A 22,250-nucleotide genomic window follows, 5' to 3' on the forward strand; every position below is an offset into this window, starting at 1 on the left:
TCGAACTACGGCCTAGGGTGTCCTGGTGCCAAGTGCACACGTGGACACCCTTATGTTTGAACAAGGTGTTCGTTATGGACAGTCCGTGACGAGCACAGAAGTCCAATAACAAAACACCACTCGAGTTCTGATCGGGGGGGCCGTTCCTCCCAATCACGCCCCTCCAGGTCTCACTGTCATTGCCCACGTGAGCATTGAAGTCCCCCAGTAGAACAAGGGAGTCCCCAGCAGGAGTACTCTCCAGCACACCCTCCAAGGACTCCAAAAAGGGTGGGTATGCTGAGCTGCTGTTTGGTGCATATGCACAAACAACAGTCAGGACCCGTCCCCCCACCCGCAGGCGGAGGGATGCAACCCTCTCGTCTACCGGTGTGAACCCCAATGTACAGGCACTGAGCCGGGGGGCAATAAGTATGCCCACACCTGCCCTGCGCCTCTCACCGTGAGCAACTCCAGAGTGAAAGAGAGTCCAACCCCTCTCGAGAGGACTGGTACCAGAACCTAGGCTGTGTGTGGAGGCAAGTCCGACTATATCCAATCGGAACTTCTCTGCCTCACACACCAGTTCGGGCTCCTTCCCTGCCAGAGAGGTGACATTCCATGTCCCAAGAGCTAGCTTCTGCAGCCGAGGATCGGACCGCCAGGGTCCCCGCCTTTGGCTGCCGCCCAGCTCGCATTGCACCCGACCCCTTTGACCCCTCCCACGGGTGGTGAGACCATGAGAAGGGGGACCCACGTTGCCTCTTCGGGCTGAGCCCGGCCGGGCCCCATGGGTGTAGGCCCGGCCACCAGGCGCTCGCCAACGAGCCCCACCTCCAGGCCTGGCTCCAGAGGGGGGCCCCGGTGACCCGCGTCCGGGCAAGGGAAACTGGATACCATCGATTTTATTTGTCATTAAGGGACTTTGTGAGCCGTGCTTTGTCTGGTCCCTCACCTAGGACCTGTTTGCCATGGGTGACCCTGCCAGGGGCATAAAGCCCCAGACAACTTAGCTCCTAGGATCATTGGGACACACAAACCCCTCCACCACGGTAAGGTGACGGCTCACGGAGAGGGTAAATTTGTCATTGACGATATTTGCAATTATTTCGTCGTCGAAAAATAACGCTAACGCCGACTCGGGGCTGCTTATGCAAGCGAACGCGTACAACGTGGGGCCGGGCGAGGGTACGCGTGGCGGCACGTAATGTTCAGCCACCTCATGCGTCGGATGCCAAATTATTTTTTTATTTTTTGACCTCCATTCCATACCTACAATGGTTTTCTGCTCGACCGCTCCCGCAGGATTGCCGGAGGTTCCCTCCCTAGCCGAGTCGGGACTGCTCTCCTCTGCAGAGTCAGAGCTGTCGTACTCGCTGGTGTCGTCAGCGTCCCCGGGCGAAAATTCCCCCGACGATTCCTTTTCGGAAGCGTCCGAATCCGAACCGTCGCTATCAGTTTACCAAAGGGCATCAAGCACCTCCGTTCCGCTGCACCTATTCGCCATGTTTGTTTCTCACCGTCCAACTCACTTTACTGGTTGTGTCGGTTGATCGAATACAAATCACCGCTACCTGGCCGCCTTGACCAATCGCGCACCGTACTTTCAAATCACAACCAAGCCGAAACGGACCAATCAGTGGAATTCAGAAAAAGAATCATGAGCCGATTTCCTACTCCCCCGCCCCGACCCACAGCGCCACCGCTGGGAGAGGCGTGGGGCGTGGTGTGACAGGGATGGGCGGGGTAGGGAGGGTTTCCTACTCACCTGCCCCGACCCACAGCGCCACCGCTGGGAGAGGCGTAGGGCGTGGTGTGACAGGGATGGGCGGGGTAGGGAGGGTTTCCTACTCACCTGCCCCGACCCACAGCGCCCGCTCGCCGGGTACCCAACATAATTATTTTTTTTTATTTTGCAAAAGAAAAAGAGAGTTGTGTATGGAGGTCCTAAACAAGCCCTACTAACAATCTCGACCGGACTTGTTCATGCAAAAATGCCCCGCGAGGCCTTCGACGGTGGCCCCGGCGCACCCAGCTGCTGGGTACCCAACATAACTTTATTTTTTTGCAAAAGAAAAAAAAAAGTTGTGTCTGGAGGTCCCAAACAAGCCCTACAAACAATCACGACCGGAATTGTTCATGCAAATCGCCACGCGAGGCTGTTGACGGCGGCGCCGGCGCACCTGCTGTTGGTACCCAACATAACTTTATTTTTTGCAAAAGGAAAAAAAAATGTGTCTGGAGGTCCCTACCAAGCCCTACTAACAATCCCGACCGGACTTGTTCATGTAAAATGCATTGGTTTGAAGCCTCCTGCAAAAAGGCAAACTCATTTGCGATCATCTGGCGCCACCTAAAGTTGCACAATTGGGATGACCTCAACCCAACAATGTGGCATGCATACGTCTGTCCAAGCGAAAACAAAGCGATTGACGTAAAAATCGCGTGAAATGCATGTTTACACATTAGGTCTGCGATGCATTCAAAAATATGAATTGTAATGGGTCTCTACGGTGCAAAATATGTAAATTGTGAAGATTACGGAATCGAAACCTTTTTTATTATTGCTGCAATGCCTGAGAATTATCAGCTGGTGACGTCATGAAATTTTGGCCATTTTAGAACCCCCCCCATACGTTTCAGCTCTCTCGTGTTTTTCGAATGCTTTTGCCTTTGATTCAAAGACATAATTTTGCATTTATCGCAAACGGTCGACTATGAGGGTTTTTAACATATACAATACAGTAAATATTCTCTAGTACGGACTTGTGTTTGCGCTGTCCAATTTGTCCTGATGACAGAAATTCCTCATTTGGGAAATGGGCATGGTACATGTCCTTTATGAACCTGCAAGTATGTTGACAAAATGCACGTGTAACAACACACTCAATAAAATACATAAAGATACTGTCCAAAAACTGTTTATGTAACAAAAACTGCAATACAGGTGTATCCCAAAAAAAACACAACAATAAATACGTACAGTATTTTAATGTTTATTTTTTTTCTGTCTTGGGGAAAAAATATGTATTTTGTATTGTTTTGTTGGATGCATTCTTTGGTTTATAACAATGTTTGCCTGCGCTCAAACGGATGCATTTCACTCGCTCTGCTCCAGTTGTTACAGTTCTTCTACGTTTCGATGCGATGATCTACACAACGTTAGTGAATAAAGTTAAAATCTTACGCAATTGAGAAACTGCGTGTATTTAAGCTCCCGCGGCACTACCCAGGTTACGGGTAGTGGGATTTCTGCTTACGCAACACCCGGTAACATGTAATATCGTAGTCAAAAACCAAATGTTAATGCATAGGTTTTTATTCCGGGTGAAGGATATTCGTCTCCGTAGAATTCCGCGATGGGAATATTTACTGTACACAGTAAAACAAATCAGTAGTAAAGACGATAGAAAGCACCAAACAGTAAAACCAAGAACAAATCTAAGTCATGCTGAGTCGAATGGCAAAGAATACAAGTGACTTGAGGAGGGTTTTGAAAATGGGCAGCGAGGAGGCTTGCCGAATGTTCAGTGGGAGGTCATTCCAGAGAGGGATCAGCAACAGAAAAGGCTCGATTTCCCCTCTGAGCCTCAGTTTAGTTCTTGGTACTTCTAATAATGTCTGGTCCGCAGACCAGAGGCGCCGGGCAGGTGTGTAGGGGTGGATGAGCTCAGAGAGGTAAGGTGGCGTGAGATCATTTAGATATTTGAAAACAAATAAGAGGATCTTGAAAATAATTCTAAAATGAATGGGGAGCTAGTGAAGGGATGCCAGAGTAGGAGTTAAGTGCTCCCTCTTACGCGTACCAGTCTAGAGGCGAGCAGCGGCATTCTGGTCCAGCTAAAGGCGCTTAATGGAGGACTGGCTGACTCCAAAGTGAAGGCCATTGCAGTAATCGAGCCGGGATGTGACAAAGGCATGAATTACTGTCTCAAAGTGTTGATGAGCGAGGAGAGGTTTTATTTTGGCCAGCTGTCTAAGGTGAAAGAAGCTGGATTTAACAATGGCACCAATTTTCCGATCAAGTTTGAAATCACTGTCCAGTTTAAGACCTAAGTTTGAGACTGTTGACTTGAGATAAGGAGACAGGGGGCTCAAGTCTACAGGATAGAATGTAAGGGCTATATATACAGTATATATGTGTATTACATATATATTTACATACCCCACCTTTTTTTTGTTTTCCCTATTTGTTGCAAACATTTCATATCTTTCAATTTTCATTTCACTTGTTTTTTCATTGTCAAGCCAAGTTTCTGACATGGCACTTATTTTAAATATTATGAATTCAGTCAAGTATTCTTAGATTTTTGTGAAGTTTTTCTTGAGACTTCTACTGTTTAAGTGTGTCTCAGCATGCCACGTGTTGAACTCGAGCCTGAGTTTGTCATGCCTCAAGTAGGCGATTTCCCCTATGTCACGTGAATTTTTAAATTTTGTTGAATTTTCTTTTTTGACGCACGACATCTGTATAAGTCGTATTTAATGTAGTTTTTGGTGGGGGGGGGGGGGGTGAAATTCTTGTTCTGTCCTTGTATTTTTCAAATTTCACCACAACTACCCTAGGTCGAGGTCTCCCCGGTTCGTGCCTTTGAGTGCGGTGCGCTCCTTCCATCTCGATTGCCTCCTTTATCTGCATTTGCTCCTTGAAGATTTTTTGCACTTTTTGCTCCGTTTCAGTCTACGTTTCTCCTTGCATTTCCTCAAATCCATTTATTACCAAGTTGTTTCTTTTTGACTGTCCCCCCAAGTAGTCCATCTTGTCAGTGAATACGAGCAGACTGTCACATATTTTGTAGATTTCAGTCTGCATGTTTTTACAGTGATCAGTTTCATTAATTTGCAGTTTTTTTAATGTCGTCTACCTCTTTTTGGGTGAAGTTGATGCTGGTTTTTATTTCTTAGTTTTTCCAGGGAAGTCCATCAAGTCGTGAGTTTGTTAAGTATCATCTTGTTGATGAGAAAATATTCACATCTGCGATGCAGGTGCCACGAGTAAGTTTCGGTGTAGGCTAGGATATGTCAGGACCACATCTACATATTCTGCAGTGGTGAAATCATGGAATTATAAATACCGTAATCTTTTGGCTGCAGTCGTGGAATCTTTGACCTCTGTATGCCATTGGGCGGGATTGACCATATATACTGTGACAGTAAAAGCATTTATGTACTGGAAAAGGTGTAAAAAGAAATCCAAGGTTACACATATGTTGTTATATATTTGGGGAGAGTGCTATACTAACTAGGGGTTGCTCATGAGCATTGTCAATCTTCAAAACTTGGAAAAAAACCTTTGTAACTATTAGAGGCAAGGAATGTATTTTTTTTTTCTTTTCAATGTGAATACATGAACTGCACTCACCAGAAGTTTCCAGTGGTTATTGTTTATATTTACAAAAGATAAAATTCCCTTGTAAGAGTTAATATTTTAGTTGCATCGACAGGAAAACCTTAAGTCTTATAGGTTTATTTGCCAAAACACAAAACAATCCTTCAATGATCTATGTCGGAGAGCAATATTTTTGTGACATTATTTTCAAATGAGTATTTAATGATTGTATTTAATCTGTATAAAAACAAGATGAGAATTGCACCTCACCAGTGAGCCACTAATGAGGTCGGAGTGAACAGCTCACTGTGCCGAATTACCAAGCTGCGGTCTTTCAGCAACAATCACAACTTCTGCTGGCTTACGATTCCATAAATCTTGTAACTGTAACCACAAACACAAAACAACAAAAATGTCATGGACCATTGTTATGTTTGGTGTCGTTGACACCTCTGACACCACTTTGTAACATTACGTGTAGTAATAGCTTCTCAACTGGAGTTGTTGAATGTTGCTGGATATGCAGCCCTTGACCGTTGCCAGTTTGAAGAGACTCCAAGGCTTGGCTCTGGACTGCAGAACCACATTCCTGAGAAGCTCTGACATCAGTGGTTTCATTGCTGACCTTGTGAACAGAGAAAGGGTTGTTTCAAACCTGCCATCTTAAGCTTGAATGAGAGCTTGAACAGTAACACATCGGTGTGTTATGTGTTTGTAATTTATCCGTCCATCCATTTTCAACACTACCTATCAGGGATGCGAGGAACTGCTGAAACCTATCCCAGCTAACTTGAGATGGATGGAAGATTGCACCCTGAACTGGTCGCCAGTCAGTCACATGGTGCACGTAAACCAGGGGTCACCAAACTTTTTGAGAGTGAGAGCTACTTCATGTGTCCTGATTGTGTGAAGGGGCTACCAAATTGATACGCGTCTGAAATAACATTTGTACAAATTAAATTTAATAATATTAGAACATTAGCTAGCTAGACGTATACTGTAGCTAGCTAGTTAGATAGCTAAATAGGTAGCTATAGAATCTATAATACTGCCCATGTTTGCATTTTTAAATCATAATTTCTACGAGCAAATCACAATCCTAGCACTGGCGGGCTACTGGTGTGGTCCTCACGGGCTACCTGGTGCTCGCGGGCACCACGTTGGAGACCCCTGACGTAAACCATTCAGACAGTCATTGAATGGGAACCGATCACACCCTGCCCGCACACAAGTCAGGCGAGTGTACCACTCCAACATCAACCAGATATGCGTCATTGAGTAAAGGAAAAGTGCACACATTATTATGTGTGTGGAAATATACAAGAGGCAGGATTTTTTTTTTTTTTTTACAAAGATTGCATAATTTGTCATGAACACAGTCATAAATATCCCATTTTTAAGGATTACTACAAACACACTTGGAAGCAACTGTCTTAAGTATTGTTGGAGTTTCCACTGTTTAAATATTTTTTTAAATGTAAAAAGTATATATTGTAGTCATATTTTAGATGGATGGACCAACTGGAGTCGTCAAACTCCTTCAACATAGCTGTGTGGATGAGCTGGTACCGGACAACAAAATCATTTAGCTTGGTGAGCCTTCGAGACGGGAACCAAATGTGTTTCAGATGCCACTGGCTTTTCTCCATTATGCCTTGTGTTTTATTGTCATCTGTGATATTCTGAAAAACAGTTACAGATGCTTTAAATAGAAAAACATTACTAAATATAGGAGAATGCGTTTCCTTTCAGCTACCTGTCTTTTCAGGGTTTTCAGGAAATTATATCTCCGTGTTGCATTCTCATAAACTGTGCCAGTCCCATGACGTCCAAGATCACCTGAGAACCCCCCCCCCCCAAAAAAACAACAAAAAAACACACACATACATACATGTACATATGTATATATATTACTGCTGGCAAATGATAAGAAATATTTAATAATTAGCTCAAATTAACTCATAATTAATCGTGATTACTCACATTTTTTATCGTTTCTGAATTTCCTTTTATATTTTTTGTCCTATTTTTCCCCATTTTACTGCTCTCATCAACATGGAATCGTGGATCCGTTTTCTTTGTGCAAAATGCAAATATTAATTCAAACAATTATTTCAATTTTAAGTTTTACATTAACATTTTTCATTTGGAGCAGTTAATCACATTTGGAACACAATCTCTCACACAATATAACTCTCATCAATAACAGTGTAAACAAGGGGTGCCCGTTAGGTAGATCCTGATCTACCGGTAGATCTAAGACAGGTCCCAAATAGATCCGAGGAGTGTCGAGAAAAAAAAAACAAAAAACAACCATTTGTGTGTCTTTTTACATGTTAGTAATATATTTTTGTGTTAATATACACTGCACACTAATCATCTTATCAGTCTCATTTTCACAAAAATAAATAAATAAATAAATAATAGAATAAAGCAGGTAAATCTTAAATTTGTGTGTGTGCGTGCGCGCGCCGGTAAGGGTAGATCCCGTGAGGTTAGTTGATCGAAAAGTAGATCTTCGATCCAAAAAGTTTGGGCACCCCTGGTGTAAACAAACATTAACAGAGCAATATAAAATTATAAAGTGCACATCTAAGGTAGGGGCGGCCCGGTAGTCCAGTGGTTAGCACGTTGGCTTCACAGTGCAGAGGTACCGGGTTCAATTCCACCTCCGGCCTCCCTGTGTGGAGTTTGCATGTTCTCCCCGGGCCTGCGTGGGTTTTCTCCGGGTGCTCCGGTTTCCTCCCACATTCCAAAAACATGCGTGGCAGGCTGATTGAACACTCTAAATTGTCCCTAGGTGTGAGTGTGAGTGCGAATGGCTGTTCGTTTCTGTGTGCCCTGCGATTGGCTTGCAACCGATTCAGGGTGTCCCCCGCCTACTGCCCGAAGACAGCTGGGATAGGCTCCAGCACCCCCCGCGACCCTAGTGAGGATCAAGCGGCTCGGAAGATGAATGAATGAACATCTAAGATAAACTCGTACTCTGTCTATACTGCAGATGAACTATGGTTTAAGACTTCCTTTTTCTCAATTTGCTTTGAACATAGCTGTCAGGCTGTGTTAGAAACGACCACCACTGTCTGTTGTTTGCGGGTCAATTTTTACCCAGGGTCTAACTTAGTCCTAATCATTAAAAAGAAAGGAGTATCACTCAATATTGTTAATACTACATCCTAACTAACATTATATGCATTCATAACCATAAAATCCTATTGTAATTGGATTTTATGGCCCCTGAGACACATCATGTCCCTTATTTTTTAGCTGAAAATAAGGTTGTTTAACCATATGTTAACTAAATGTGAAACCCATTGATAATAATGTTTTCTGACTATAATAGAACAATATTAGAATATAACGTCTGGAAAAAAAGTTTAACATATATATATATATTAATCATAGTTACATTGGTGGTGCTAGGGTCAAATTTGACCCGCATAAATTTGTTAGAAAAAAGGAGCCTTTGTTCTTCAGAAAACAACTTTATTTACCAAAAACACCAACCTCAGAATAATGATGACTGCATGAACACAGAAAACATTTTTTTTCAAACATCAACACTATTTGATTCAGAAAATAAAAATTCAATCACCAACTTTATTTGATTCAAATAATATTCACAGATCAATTATGATTAATGAACACAAACTTGAAGATGTGTGTGTGTGTTCACCTGCACGAATCACAGAAAGCAAATGTTTGCATGTGCTCCCTGCAAATGTATTTTTTACAATTGTGGCAGGTTGTCGTCGTTTTTCTGTCTTTGTTTGAAGGGCAAAACTGGCACCTCTTTCTTTTGGTGCCTTTGGCATCCACTGGCCGGAGCCCTGTAGACCCTGTAGAAGTCGCTGCCTTACTTGCTGCCTGCAGCTCTCTCACCAACTCGGCACTGCCAGGAGCTCGGGGTACCCGCTGGCGTCTCTCTATATGTGGCCTCACCAGAGCTTTCCCCAGCTCCTCCAGAAAGAGCCTCCTCCTGTTGAACTTCCCAATGTTCCATCCAGTACTGACCTCCGTCCACACCACAAACGCATTGTAGGCCGACACATCCAGCATGTTGAAGAACACAACCATTGGCCACCGTAATGTTTTTCTCTGACAGGTGTATGTGCCAGTGACCTTATCAAGAACATCAACTCCCCCTTTGCAACGGTTATAGTCCAATATTATTGCTGGCTTCTTGTCCTCCCTGCTGCTCACAGCAGCGTCCTTGTGGAGGGTTGAGATCAGGGTGACATTCTTCCTCTTCTTCGGAATGTAGGACACCATTGTGGTGGTTTCTGTGAAAGCAAATTTTGAGGAGAGAGGAACTCTGTCTTTGGTGTCAATCAGGGCAGGAGGGAGCTCTGGTTTATTTTTTCTTACTGTTCCCACCATGGTCAGTTTTCTCTTCAGCAGCTCTTGGCCGAGGGCATAAGAAGTGAAAAAGTTATCGCAGGTGATGTTATGCCCACGTAGACCCTCTGTCAAGTCCAGCACCACCCGCATGCCCTGGTTCCTTTCGGCCATTCCACTTGCAGATTTGCCTGTGTAGATCTGCATATTCCAAGCATAACTGCTCCTGGCATCGCATGCTGCCCAGATCTTGACTCCGTACTTTGCAGGTTTGTTTGGAATATACTGCCTGAACGGACAGCGGCCTCGGAATGGGACAAGTCGCTCGTCTACAGTTACCTCTGGCCCAGGATTATACATGGACGGCAGACGCTCCACCCACTTGTCCCAGACTTCCCTGATGGGAGCAAGTTTGTCAAGGGCACGCCGTGCTACTCTGGTCTCCCGGTTATCAAAGCGGATGACTCTCGACAGGACATGAAAGGTCTGAAGGGACATTGTGGCACAAAAAATATTCCGACCTGACTCAGCATCCCAGAGGCTCGAGGTGGCTTCATTGTTGGATCTGTCAAGGCAAGACAAGGAGAACTTATTTATAAAGCACATCAACACGGGCAATAGAAACACATAATGATGATGATCAATAATAATATCATCATCATAATTCATTCTATTCATAAATATAGTGCATTTACATATTACATATCATTACATATTACATATTATAGATGCTTTACATCGAGAATGAGGTAAACCACAGACTTAGTCGTTATCTGTGGCTATTCACAAACACATTACATACAGGGATGTTTTACTGGCTAGGTGGCCAGTGAGCCAATTTTATAATATACAGTGTAAAATAACATTTGAGTTTGTAAGAGATGATGCAGAATACACACCTGTACACCCCAGCAAGAAGCAGAAGGCCGAAGTAGGCATCAAGTTTGATACCATCAATGTCCTCCCAACTTTGGCTGAAGACTTTCCTCCCCTCCAGGTTTGTCATCTCAATCAAGATTGATTGGATGGAGCTTGGTATAAATAGCTGAAATGCAGTCTTTATATCTTGAATATGTGACTTCGCAAATCGAGTGGGTCCAGGGGTCATTTTTATAATGTTTGCAGATGTTGCTCTGCCTTCATTTTCATATGGAATTGAGGACCAAACCTGCCCATTCTTCGAAACAAAGCCCTGTTCTGGCTCATTCAGTCCTACTTCCTCATCTGGATCGGATGTGTCTTCATCTGGATGTGGATCATATTCCACAAAATCGTCCTCAGACACGTCTTCCTCTATTTCAGCCTGATCCATCTCCTCCAAAGCCTCTCCCTCCTCGAGGATGTGATCCAGAATCTCACGGACTGTATAATGCCTTTTGCTCATGATGAAATTGACAGATGCTGCTGCACAATGAAACTCAAATGATCCAGGCTCAGGTATTTATAGATATTTCTGCGAGAAAATCTGGGCACTGGTCAAATCAAGTTCCCATGGACGGGAGGGGAGGGGGTTGTCTGTGTGTGTGTGTGAGCAAGACAGGTGTCTAGTCAGGTCAAGTTTATTTGTAAACATTGTAACATTTCATTACAAGTTCTCACGCGCGGGGGTTGGGTCACATACTGTACTGTGAGAGATTTGTTTTCTTGGAGAAAGAGTGGAGGTTGGGGTCAGATAATGTCTGAGTTTTCTATAGTTTTACCTTGCCGGGTCAAAAATGACCCTAACACCACAGTTGTAACATTTTTTCTGACGATACCTTCAGAATTTTCAAAATGGTGAAATGTAGTTTTGCTGTGCTTATGTAGGTGTTGTGGAGGATATCATAAAGCCTTGTTCTAATAAAATCAACTACATGGTAGTTATTACATATTATAACCTTGAAACGGGTCACTGGAGACCCTAACACCACATCAGGTGGTGTTAAGACTTCCTTTTTCTCAATTTGCTTTGAACATAGCTGTCAGGCTACCTGCTCATTATTCACCAGATGCTCATCAATCTAGTCTATTATTTCTTTCCTGCAACAGAAAAGTAACAAACAGTAAATTAAGAGAAGAACGGTAATGCTCAACTATATAATGTAAGCCGAGCCTAATACTTCTTTGCTTTGAGCCAGTCACTGAAACAGACAAGCCTGTTGACATTTTCAAACGAAAGGGAAGCTCGCTTCTTCCGTACAATGTGTCCAGATATTGGAAACAACCTCTCAGAAGGTACTGATGAAGCCGGTGTTGCCAAGTACATGCGTGCAAGGTGAGACATTTGTCTGTATGCTCCTTCATGTGTGGACCACCATTCTTGGGGACAGTCATCCATGCCAGCAAGAGGCACTGCCTTGTATCGCTCCAGACATTAATCAAGACTTGTCCTCTTCGTCGTTTTGCTCCGCTGCAGAAACTGCCGTGTGAACGCAAGTGGGGCATCCCTGACACTGTGTCGGGGCTGCCCCGCTCAGCGGCTTTGTACGTGTAAACGCTCCACACAATTTGCTGCGGTGCAAAATGTATCGCAACAAAATATATCGGTGCCGCGCCGGAGCAAATGTATGCCGTGTGAACGGCCCTAATTAGACAAGACAAATCGCGGGACGTTTCGATTGTGTGCAGTTTTGCTCCCGTCTACCCAGGGATCTTTGCAGCTGTTTAACAGCAGAACACCGCAACATGTTAAATGAACATCCCAATGGTGTCCTCAAATAATATGTGCATGCCTCAGACATTGCATTCACCTTTAGTGGAAGAACAGCACTGCACATTCCTGTGCTCCCTTGTGTCAGTATTTAAAATGGTTCTTAACTCCTCTTCTAATATATTTTTCAATGATTTCAGAGGGGATGTAATAATAATAATAATAATAATAATAATAATTCTCTTGCGACACGGAGGCCCAGTCTCATTCGGCTGTGCGTAGAGCCGATCAGCTTCACCAGGGTCCGCCAATGACCACGGTGTGTTCACGGCAGGTCCGCTGCATCCTCCAGGGTAAGGCCCTGGTGTTTGAGACCCTCTCTGATGACATCAAGCCATCTGGTGTGGGGTCTGCCGCGTGGCCTTTTCCAGCCGGCTGTCGCTGGATCAAATGAGTAGTCGGAGGAGATGACCAAGCCAACGGATGCGCCTCTGAGCGGCCAGTCCCACCTTCCTCCTCCCCCCTGATCTTTGGCACAGACGAAGTGCAATTTGTCAATTCCATCATCTACCTGGGCTCCACTATTACCAGCAGCGGCGATCTCAAGCCAGAGATTGACCGCAGACGCGCCCTCGCGGCAATGCAGTCACTGTGGCGGCCCCTCTGGCGCCACCACTCAGTGTCTCAAAAGACCAAGATGCACATTTATAACTCAGCAGTTCTTCCCATCCTCCTGTATGGTGCAGAATCCTGGCCATTAAACAAGACCGAGGCCAAGAGGATCGACGGCTTTGACAGCAGGTCACTCAGAACCATCTTGAACATCCATCAGCTGGCACCTTCATGTTTCCAACTCAGACCTCCGAAAACATACCCTTCAGCCCCCTGCATCCCGAGAGGGGATGTGCAAAGGGGAATTGTACAAATGAAAATAATATGTTTGTTTTCATTTTATTTTGGTAAAATGAGTATTTTGATTTGCTTTCGTTAAATTAAGGGAAAAAAAGACAACTACTGTTTTAACAAAGTTAAAGTAAAAAATGTCTTATTTCCCTAAAAGGGCTATTTCTATTATTAAGCAGGCACAACTTAACAAAATAAAAGAGTTCCTCTGCCTCAACACAATACCTCTCATTATTTGCTGTGTATTGGCAAAGTGAATAATTGTTATTTTCATGCACCCCATTATTGGTTGGTTGTGAGGAGTGTTGATTTGTATAAGCTTGGCTTGACCATACTAAATGGGCATATAGCCCTGCTCCCCATGACCACCGTGCATGGGACCGGACCTTGGTCTTATAAAAAAAAAAAGTGGACCGACAGCATTTCTAGTTGAGGACCACTGATATAGATAAAGCACTTTAGTGGGGAACTACTGATGACTACTGTAATTTAACAAGAGTTAACACACCCACAACTCATCCACACACACAGGCAGATATTTACAACACACAAGTAGACACATACACACGCACGACACAGGGAGACATATACAACAGACAGGTAGACATGCACACACACACTAGCACTAAGATCGGTCCTAAAAAAAACAAGCCTGACCCAAACCGGCCCGAGCGTATTCAAGCACGACCCGGCCCGAGCCTGATCATAAAGGGATAAATTGGTCAATCTGCACTGCATCTTTCTCCAATGGCATGTCCTCTTTTGGGGGAACAAAAGAGTCTGTGATTTTTAGTTCTGTAGTGCAAATACTTACATCTGATGGAATTACAACTTTTATCTGGAACGTAGTCCATGTCGTCATAATCTGTGCAATCTGAATGTTCATGTGACATGTGAATGAAAAAAGGGAAAACTTGTACGCATCCCTACGTTCGCCTGGAGGCATGCCGGTATAGACATTAAGTTTTGAGGGGCATGACGATTGCGTGTCACAAAGCACCAAAGTCTTGAGGCCATACTTGGCAGGCTTCGACAGCACCTACTGCTTGAAGTTGCAGCGTCTGCGTGGATGAGCAGCTCGTCTCATTCCGCGGACGCTGCACATTTTCCGCATGACATCTCTGATCCACTGGTGAAAGGACACTTTGATCCTCTCCTCTTTCATCTATAACTGACAACAAAGTGTATGCAGAAAAGTGGTGAAGATTGCACGACTGTCTGTGTCCTATGTGTTGTGTTATTTTTGTTATTTTGACTTCAAAATGGCGCAGCGAGAGTGGCTGCCTTTCCAGCAGCTCCTATATTTTGTTGTTCTACTTCTTCCTTTCATAACTTTGCTGCTGTGAATTAGGAATTTCTCCATTGCGAGACTAATAAAGGTTTTCTTATCTTAATTGTGAATGCATACTTGGTTTTAAATGCTCCTGAAATTAAGTGCTGCTTGACGAGCCAATACTTTATTGTGACAATGTATGTGACATGACTGAAGGCCTACGGTTGAAATACACGGCCCACCACTGTAAAAAGGTTTATAAATTTAATTTTATTTGAATTTAATTCTATTTATGCTATTGTAACAGTATTTTACATTTATTTCAGATGAAAATATCCTTCCTGAAGATTCAGATGAACTTTTTTTTCCACGCCATCGAGCAGAGATGATTTCATCCCTGATACCACCATCAAAAGTGATACTGACAGTGAGGCTAGCATCAAACTCAACACACCCTCAATGACAAAACATCTTTATTTTGATGATATAGCTGCCATGGGTTCCCCTATCTGCGACTCAACAACATGAGGTGTCAAGTCCTAGAAGAGCGCGAATGTCAAACTGCCGGTCCCATGGGCCAGATCTGGCATGTGAATGTTTTCAGTGGCCCCTGGGATGATATTGATTTATTATTAGAACTGGCCCACGGACCGCAGTAAGCCGGGAGCCTGCAGATCTTTTACATGCAACAATACTACATTTCCCACAATGCAACGGTGACGCGCCAAGCAGTGGCCGCTTCATTTCAATATTAGTGCAGCAGTCGTTAGCATAGCAGTGACGTTAGCTTGCAGATGCCCATCAAAAATGGCAAAACGTAAGGTGGAGACTGAGAACTGGGGGTTTCAAACAAGGTGGGGGTCAGAATACATGTTCATGGACATAGCTGGCAAACCTGTGTGTCTTCTGTGCGGCAGTATTGAAAGAGTGTAATCTGAGACGACATCATGAAACGAAACACACGAACAAAAACAAGAATATGGATATGGAGGGGAAAGGGGATTTCATTAAAAACTGTATACTTAAAGTTTGTGACGCAGTTTGCCCCGAAAAAAGCAACTCTTTCAAACGTGAGCATGAGCAGAAACGCAATTGCCGAGCGAGTAGAGCAGTTGTCCATTTATATAAAGGGCAGCTTGTGAAAAAACTGAAAAGATGTCATCGCATATTCCTCGTCTGTGGATCCAGGCTGATCAAACATCGAAAGTTTGGCAGCACATACCTGTGTGAACAACCACTTTCTTTGATGAAGCTGAACAAAACATCACAAAGAAGTCGACTTACTGCTGAACACCTTCACTCAATTTTGAAGATTTGCTCAGCTCAGAGCCTGACCCCAAATATTGATGAACTTGTCGAAAAGATAAGACACCACCGAGTATCAGCCTCAGCCTCAAAGAAGTGAATGTGACTGTGCAATCACATAATTAGAGTTTTTACTCACTTCAAGTTTAAAAAAGTATAATATTGGCTTTCACTGTATGTTACTTCTCCTTGAAGTGTTGTTTTTGGTTAAAAAAAAATTTGCACTTTGTTGTATTTAAATCCAATTTTGTTTTTAAAATATTTAATTTGAGTAAATGATCAAAAATTGCTTTTATTTGTTTTTCTTGGAAGTAAATTTAACCTACTTTTGCTCAAAGAGAAAATATATAATCAACTATATGTGGTCATTTTTCAAATTTTCAATGAACATTCGATCAGTCCGGCCCTCGGCTCGCTGCAAAATTTTTGATCTGGCCCTGCGTCCATTTGACAATAGGGCTGTTCACACGGCACACATTTGCTCCGGCGCTGCACTGATGTATTTTGTTGCGATATATTTTGGACCGCAGCAAATTGTGTGGAGCGTTCACACGTACAAAGCCGCTGAGCGTGTCTGCATCGGCACAGCGTCGGTGCAGCCCCACCTGCGTTCACACGGCAGTTACTGCAGCGTAGCAAAACGACAGGAATGCGGAAGTAGAACATGCGCATGCCTAAAGTGTACTTCCTTTTCCCCGTCTTCTTCTTTGTGACAAAAATGACTTCCTCTCCGGAGAAACGATGTGGTCGATTATCAGACGCCGCAGGAGAGAAAAGAAAGATTCCTGAAATACAGAAGAGCACGAAAACAACGTATCCTTCGATTTATTCAGCAACAAGTGGACAACTTCGCGGCGTTCGTGGTTATGTGGACGGTCGCCATGGCGTCACCAAACGCCGAGAAAACCACTTGGATAAAGACACGCAGTTCTGTTTGGTGGGATAGAGTTGTCAACGATTCGTTCACTCATTCAGACTGGATATCTAACTTCAGAATGAGCAAGGAAACATTCGGATATGTGTGCGAGAAGCTTCGCCCATCCCTCTCACGTGTAACGACTGCCATGTGAATGCCGATCAGCGTGGAAAAACGGGTCGTGATCACCCTATGGAAACTGGCTACCAACGCGTGCTACAGAACAATAGGACATCTTTTCGGTGTTGCTAAAAACAGTCTGTGTCATCGTTTATCAGACTTGTTCTGCCATTGTTTCTGAAATGAGCCAAGACCTCATTAAATGGCCTGTTGGTGACCTGATGGTTGAAAATGTCCGAAATTTTGAACAGTGCCGGGGCTTACCTCAAGTTCTGGGTGCAATCGATTGTACACACATTCCTATTATTCGACCACACAATTGTCATACTGACTAAGATAAGATAAGATATCCTTTATTCGTCCCACACTGGGGAAATTTACAGCCTCCAGCAGCAAGAATGTATGTAGAAAGAAGAAAGAGAAAAAAACAACAAACATATTTCAATTAAATGCAATATGAACACAAAATGGATAAATCGCAGTACTATTTACAATTTTCCTTCACATCATTTAATTATTATTATTACTATGATTGTTATTTTTTATTCATCAGCCTGACAGCAGTCGGTAGAAACGAGCGTCGGTATCTCTCCTTCTTGCAGCGCGGGTGTACCAGTCTCTGGCTGAAGGAGCTACCAAGTGCTGTCAGGACGGGCTGGAGGTGGTGGGAGGGACTGGCCATCATAGCTTTTAGCTTAGTTAGCATCCTTCTGTTGCCCACCTCCTCCAGAGTTCAAGGGAGCAACCGAGGACAGAACTGGCCTTCCTGACCAGTCGCTCGAGTCTCTTTCTGTCCCGGGCTGAGATGCTGCCTGACCAGCAGACAATGCCATAATGGATGGCCGAGGCCACCACCGAGTTATAGAACGTCAGAAATCCACAACCAACTCCTTAGTTTTCCTAGGGTTTATCTGGTGGAGATTCTGCTGGCACCAGTCCACAAAGTCCTTTGTCAGTCCCCTGTACTCCCGATCGTCCCCGTCTGTAATGAGGCCAACAATCGCAGAGTCATCGGAGAACTTCTGAAGGTGGCAGTTTGGAGTGACGTGTCTGAAGTCCGAGGTGTAGAGGATGAACAGGAATGGAGCCAGAACAGTCCCATGCGGCGCTCCAGTGCTGCAGAGAAGCCGGTCCGACTCACAGCTCTGCAATCTCACGTACTGCGGCCGATTTGTGAGGTAGTCTATGATCCATGCTGTGAGATGGTGGTCCACTCCGGCGTTCTGCAGTTTGCCTCCCAGCAAATTGGGCTGGATGGTGTTGAAGGCACTGGAGAAATCAAAGAACATGATTCTCACAGTGCTTCCAGCCTTCTCCAAGTGTGACAGCACTGAGTGGAGGAGGTAGATAATGGCGTCTTCCACGCCGATGCCAGGCTGATAGGCAAACTGCAGCGGGTCCAGTGACGGGCTCACCAGCGGTCGAAGGTGGGCGAGGATGAGTCTCTCCAGCGTCTTCATCAGGTAAGACGTCAGCGCCACCGGTCTGTAGCTGTTCAGCTCCTTAGGGTGGGGGGTCTTGGGCACTGGGACCAGGCACGAAGTTTTCCACAGCTGTGGAGCTCTGCCCAGCTTCAGGCTCAGGTTGAAGATGTGCTGGACAATGTTACACAGCTGGTCATAGCAGGTCCTGAGGAGCCGGGAACTGATCTTGTCCGGACCTGCTGCCTTCCTCACATTCATCTTCCTCAGTTGGTTCCTTACCTGCTCTGTTGTGACGGACAGGCAGGAACCAGGTGACATACTGGGTTGATGAGAGCTGGTCGAGAGAGGAGGGGGAGGAGAAGAAGTCCTCAGTAAGAGAGGTTGCAGTTTGTGGTTGGGGGAAGGGACAGAAGACTGGTCGAAACGGTTGAAAAAATGGTTCAGTCCATCTGCCCAGTCCTTGTCCTTCTCGATCACTGTCTTTGAGCTGTCATGGCCTGAGATGGTTTTCAGGCCCCTCCAGACACCAGTGACATTGCTGGCCTGTAACTGGTCCTCCAATTTCATCCTGTATATCTTCTTCCCCTCCCTGATCTTTCTTCTCAGCCGAATCTGCACGGCCTTCAGCTCCTCTGTTTCTCGACCAAAAAGCTCTCCTCTTCTCCTTCAGCATGGTCTTTATGTCAGGATTAATCCATGGTTTGCTGTTGGAAAAACACCGCAGAGTTCTGGTGGGTACGGTGTTCTCCTCACAGAAGTTTATATAGTCCGTGATGGTGTCAGTGAGTACATCAATGTCCTCCCCATGAACCTCGCTGAAGAGTTCCCACCTGGTTGTCGCGAAGCAGTCCCGCAGAGCATCTTCAGCTTCCGATGACCATTTCTTGACCATTCTGGTCACAGTTGGCTGCCTGTGCACCAGGGGTTTGTACACAGGCTCGAGAAATACCAAGTTGTGGTCTGCTCTTCCAAGAGGGGGGAGGGAGAGGGCTTTATATGCCTCCTTGGTATTGGCATAAAACAAGTCCAAAATATTATCGTCTCTAGTGGCACAGGTTACATACTGCTTGAAGGTTGAAAGGGAGGACGACAGAGAGACATGGTTGAAGTCCCCAGAGATGATCAGCAGGGCGTTGGGGGACTGTGTTTGCAGCCTGCTCACGACAGTCATCAGGGCATCACACGCTGCATCACTATTATACGGAGACCCCTAAGGGGACATGGGGGGAAAAAAAAACTTTGCGAGATCTTGCAATTAAAGATTGCGAGATCTCGCAAAGTATTGCGAGATCTCGCAATACTTTATTTATTTATTTTTTCTTTGCGAGATCTCGCAAAGAGAGATCTCACAATACTTTATTTATTTATTTTTAATGGTCGTTGACTTGCTTCCGGGTCATCGTACGTGTAAACGCAGACAACAGTTATGGAGCGTGTTCAACCGTTCGTGAGTTTAATAGAATTTTACTTTGAAATTGGCTTGAAATACAAAGACATTAAATCTGTTCTTGATGTTAAGTACGGTTTCCAAATAAGTGAAAGACATTTGAAGCGAGTGCTGAACCAAAGAGGACTATTTCGTCGGAAAACGTTCAATGACTTGGCAGTCCTGGTTGACTTCATTCGCAACCAATTGCAGCATTCCGGACAACTACACGGTTACAGGTGGATGTACAGTAAGTGCAGAGAATATGGACTTCTTGTCAGGAAAGAGGACGTTCGTCTGGTCCTGAAAGAGTTGGATCCGAGAGGAGTGTCGTTAAGGCAAGCAAGACGTCTGAGACGGCGAAACTACTTCTCCAAAGGGCCCAATTTTATATGGCACATGGACTCCTATGACAAACTGAAACCATTTGGAATTTGTATCAATGGGGCTATTGATGGTTTTTCAAGGAAAATAATGTGGCTCAATGCCTACATAACAAGTAGTGACCCGAAGTTGATTGGGGGTTACTACATCGACGTTGTGCACCGTTTTTGGGGGGTTGTCCTCGAATCGTTCGAGCTGATCTTGGGACTGAAAATGGTCACGTCAAAGGCTTTCAGCGTTTCCTCGTGCCAATACCGCCAGGCAGCACTCTTGACAGTTACTTGGATGGAGCCAGCACTGCCAATCAAAGAATTGAATATTGGTGGCGGTTTCTACGCAGCCAGTGCATGGAGTTCTGGTTATCCCTCTTCACAGACCTCAGAGACAATGGCTTCTTTGATGGTGGATTTCTGGACAAAAACATCCTACAATTTTGTTGCATGGGACTTATTCAGGTGAGTTCATACATTCTGATAGACTCATTAATTAAATGTGTATTTTTGTGTGTGAGAGTGAGTTGATGGGAAAGTGGACAGGAACACCCAAGAAGATAATGGTGTGTGGTGAAGGTGAAGGAAAAGTTGGGGAGATGTGGTACACATGAGAGGGGAGGAGTGAGACAAAAAAGCAGCTTCACGCTAAAAGTTCTTGCTCATAAAAGCCGATATGACTGTGCAACTCTTATTTAATCTGGCTGTATATTATTTTCAACAGGATGAGTTGGATGACACGGCCCTAGTTTGGAACAGCCATCTCATCAGGCCCTCAAAGAACATGAATGTCCCCAGTGGTCGGCCCAACGTGATGTATACGTTACCTGAACTTTATGGTACAAGGGACTTCCTCTCCCCGGTTGACAATGAACAAGTTCAACTGTGCAAAAGCCAGTGTGTGTTTCGTTTGACCATGCCTTGTGATCCAGATGTATTTGCATTGTGTGCTTTTTTAATGGCCCAGTCCGATCTAATGCCACCAAAAGATCCATTTCAGGCTGTGAACTTGTATTTACACCTCAGAGAGGCCCTCACCGCTACTCTTTAAGATAAGAAAACCTTTATTAGACTCGCAATGGAGAAATTCCCAATTCACAGCAGCAAATTTATGAAAGGAAGGATATAAAATATACAAAATATAGGAGCTGCTGGAAAGGCAGCCACTCTCACGGCTGCTGGAAAGGCAGCCACTCTCACGGCGCCATTTTGAAGTCAAAATAACACAACACATAGGACAGACAGCCGTGCAATCTTCACCAATTTTCTGCATACACTTTATAAATTACAGCAATCTATGTATTGCTTGGTGTTTGGACCAAACTATATTACGGCTCCTCAACTGGTGTGAGAAGTAACATTTACTGAAGCCTGAATTTGACCATTGTCATTTGTTTTATCACTTCACCTTCAAAGGATAATTGAAACACTTTTGATGACAAATAATATATACCCATCATAATTAAAAGCATTGTTTATCTGCTGTTTTTCTACCTGTACAGTATAAGGACAACATATTTGATATACAATATAAAATGTTTGTCTGTCAAAGCATTATTGGTGTAAATAAACATTCTTTCTTGGTTCCTGACTTTATTCACAAATACTTAACCAACGTGGATGCTAGGGAGTATTCCTACATAATTGTACATCATCCCAATTGAATTTTCACCTGCATGTAAATGATGACTGCGTAATTGTCACTCCTCACTTTCGTCAGCAGGTGGTTTCTTGTGTTTAAAAAAAACTGTTAAGAATGATTTGGAACAAATTTTATTCACATTGACATATTCTTACAAACATTAATCTCAACATTTTAAATGGAATGTACAACTTCAGACCTTTGGGTAAAACTGAAAACTCCCATCTTGCCTGAAACCATCATGTGAATAAGTGGTGCAGAAAATGGAAGGAATGGAGAATTAACACAGAATCGATTGCATTGTAATAATGCACAATACACAAATGGAAAACAATTGCAGACTGCCCTTCACGTGGTTAACTATGCCAGATGTTTTACATCTCAAAAGTGCAAATGAACAACAGAGCCAATAAAATGCTTCAAGTCACACTATATATCTATATCTATATATAGATATGTCTATATATATATATATATAGATATGTCTATATATATAATATATATAGAGAGAGAGAAATATCTATATATGTATATATGTATACACACACACATTTATAGATTATATATATCTATATATAGATATATCCATATA

At 44.0% G+C, this 22,250-nt stretch overlaps 1 protein-coding gene across 1 annotated transcript; it reads right to left on the reverse strand.

The window, feature by feature from the left end:
* Window positions 1-8,764: 8,764 nt before the first annotated feature.
* Window positions 8,765-11,308, reverse strand: LOC127596786 (piggyBac transposable element-derived protein 4-like). The gene is made up of 2 exons (XM_052059641.1): window positions 10,546-11,308; window positions 8,765-10,211 (listed from the first exon to the last, which is right to left on the reverse strand). The coding sequence occupies exons 1-2, from the start codon at window positions 11,028-11,030 to the stop codon at window positions 8,981-8,983; spliced, it is 1,716 nt and encodes a 571-aa protein (XP_051915601.1). The 5' UTR covers window positions 11,031-11,308; the 3' UTR covers window positions 8,765-8,980.
* Window positions 11,309-22,250: the final 10,942 nt, after the last annotated feature.

Source organism: Hippocampus zosterae, chromosome 1 (genome assembly GCF_025434085.1).
Source record: "Hippocampus zosterae strain Florida chromosome 1, ASM2543408v3, whole genome shotgun sequence".
NCBI lineage: Eukaryota > Metazoa > Chordata > Actinopteri > Syngnathiformes > Syngnathidae > Hippocampus > Hippocampus zosterae.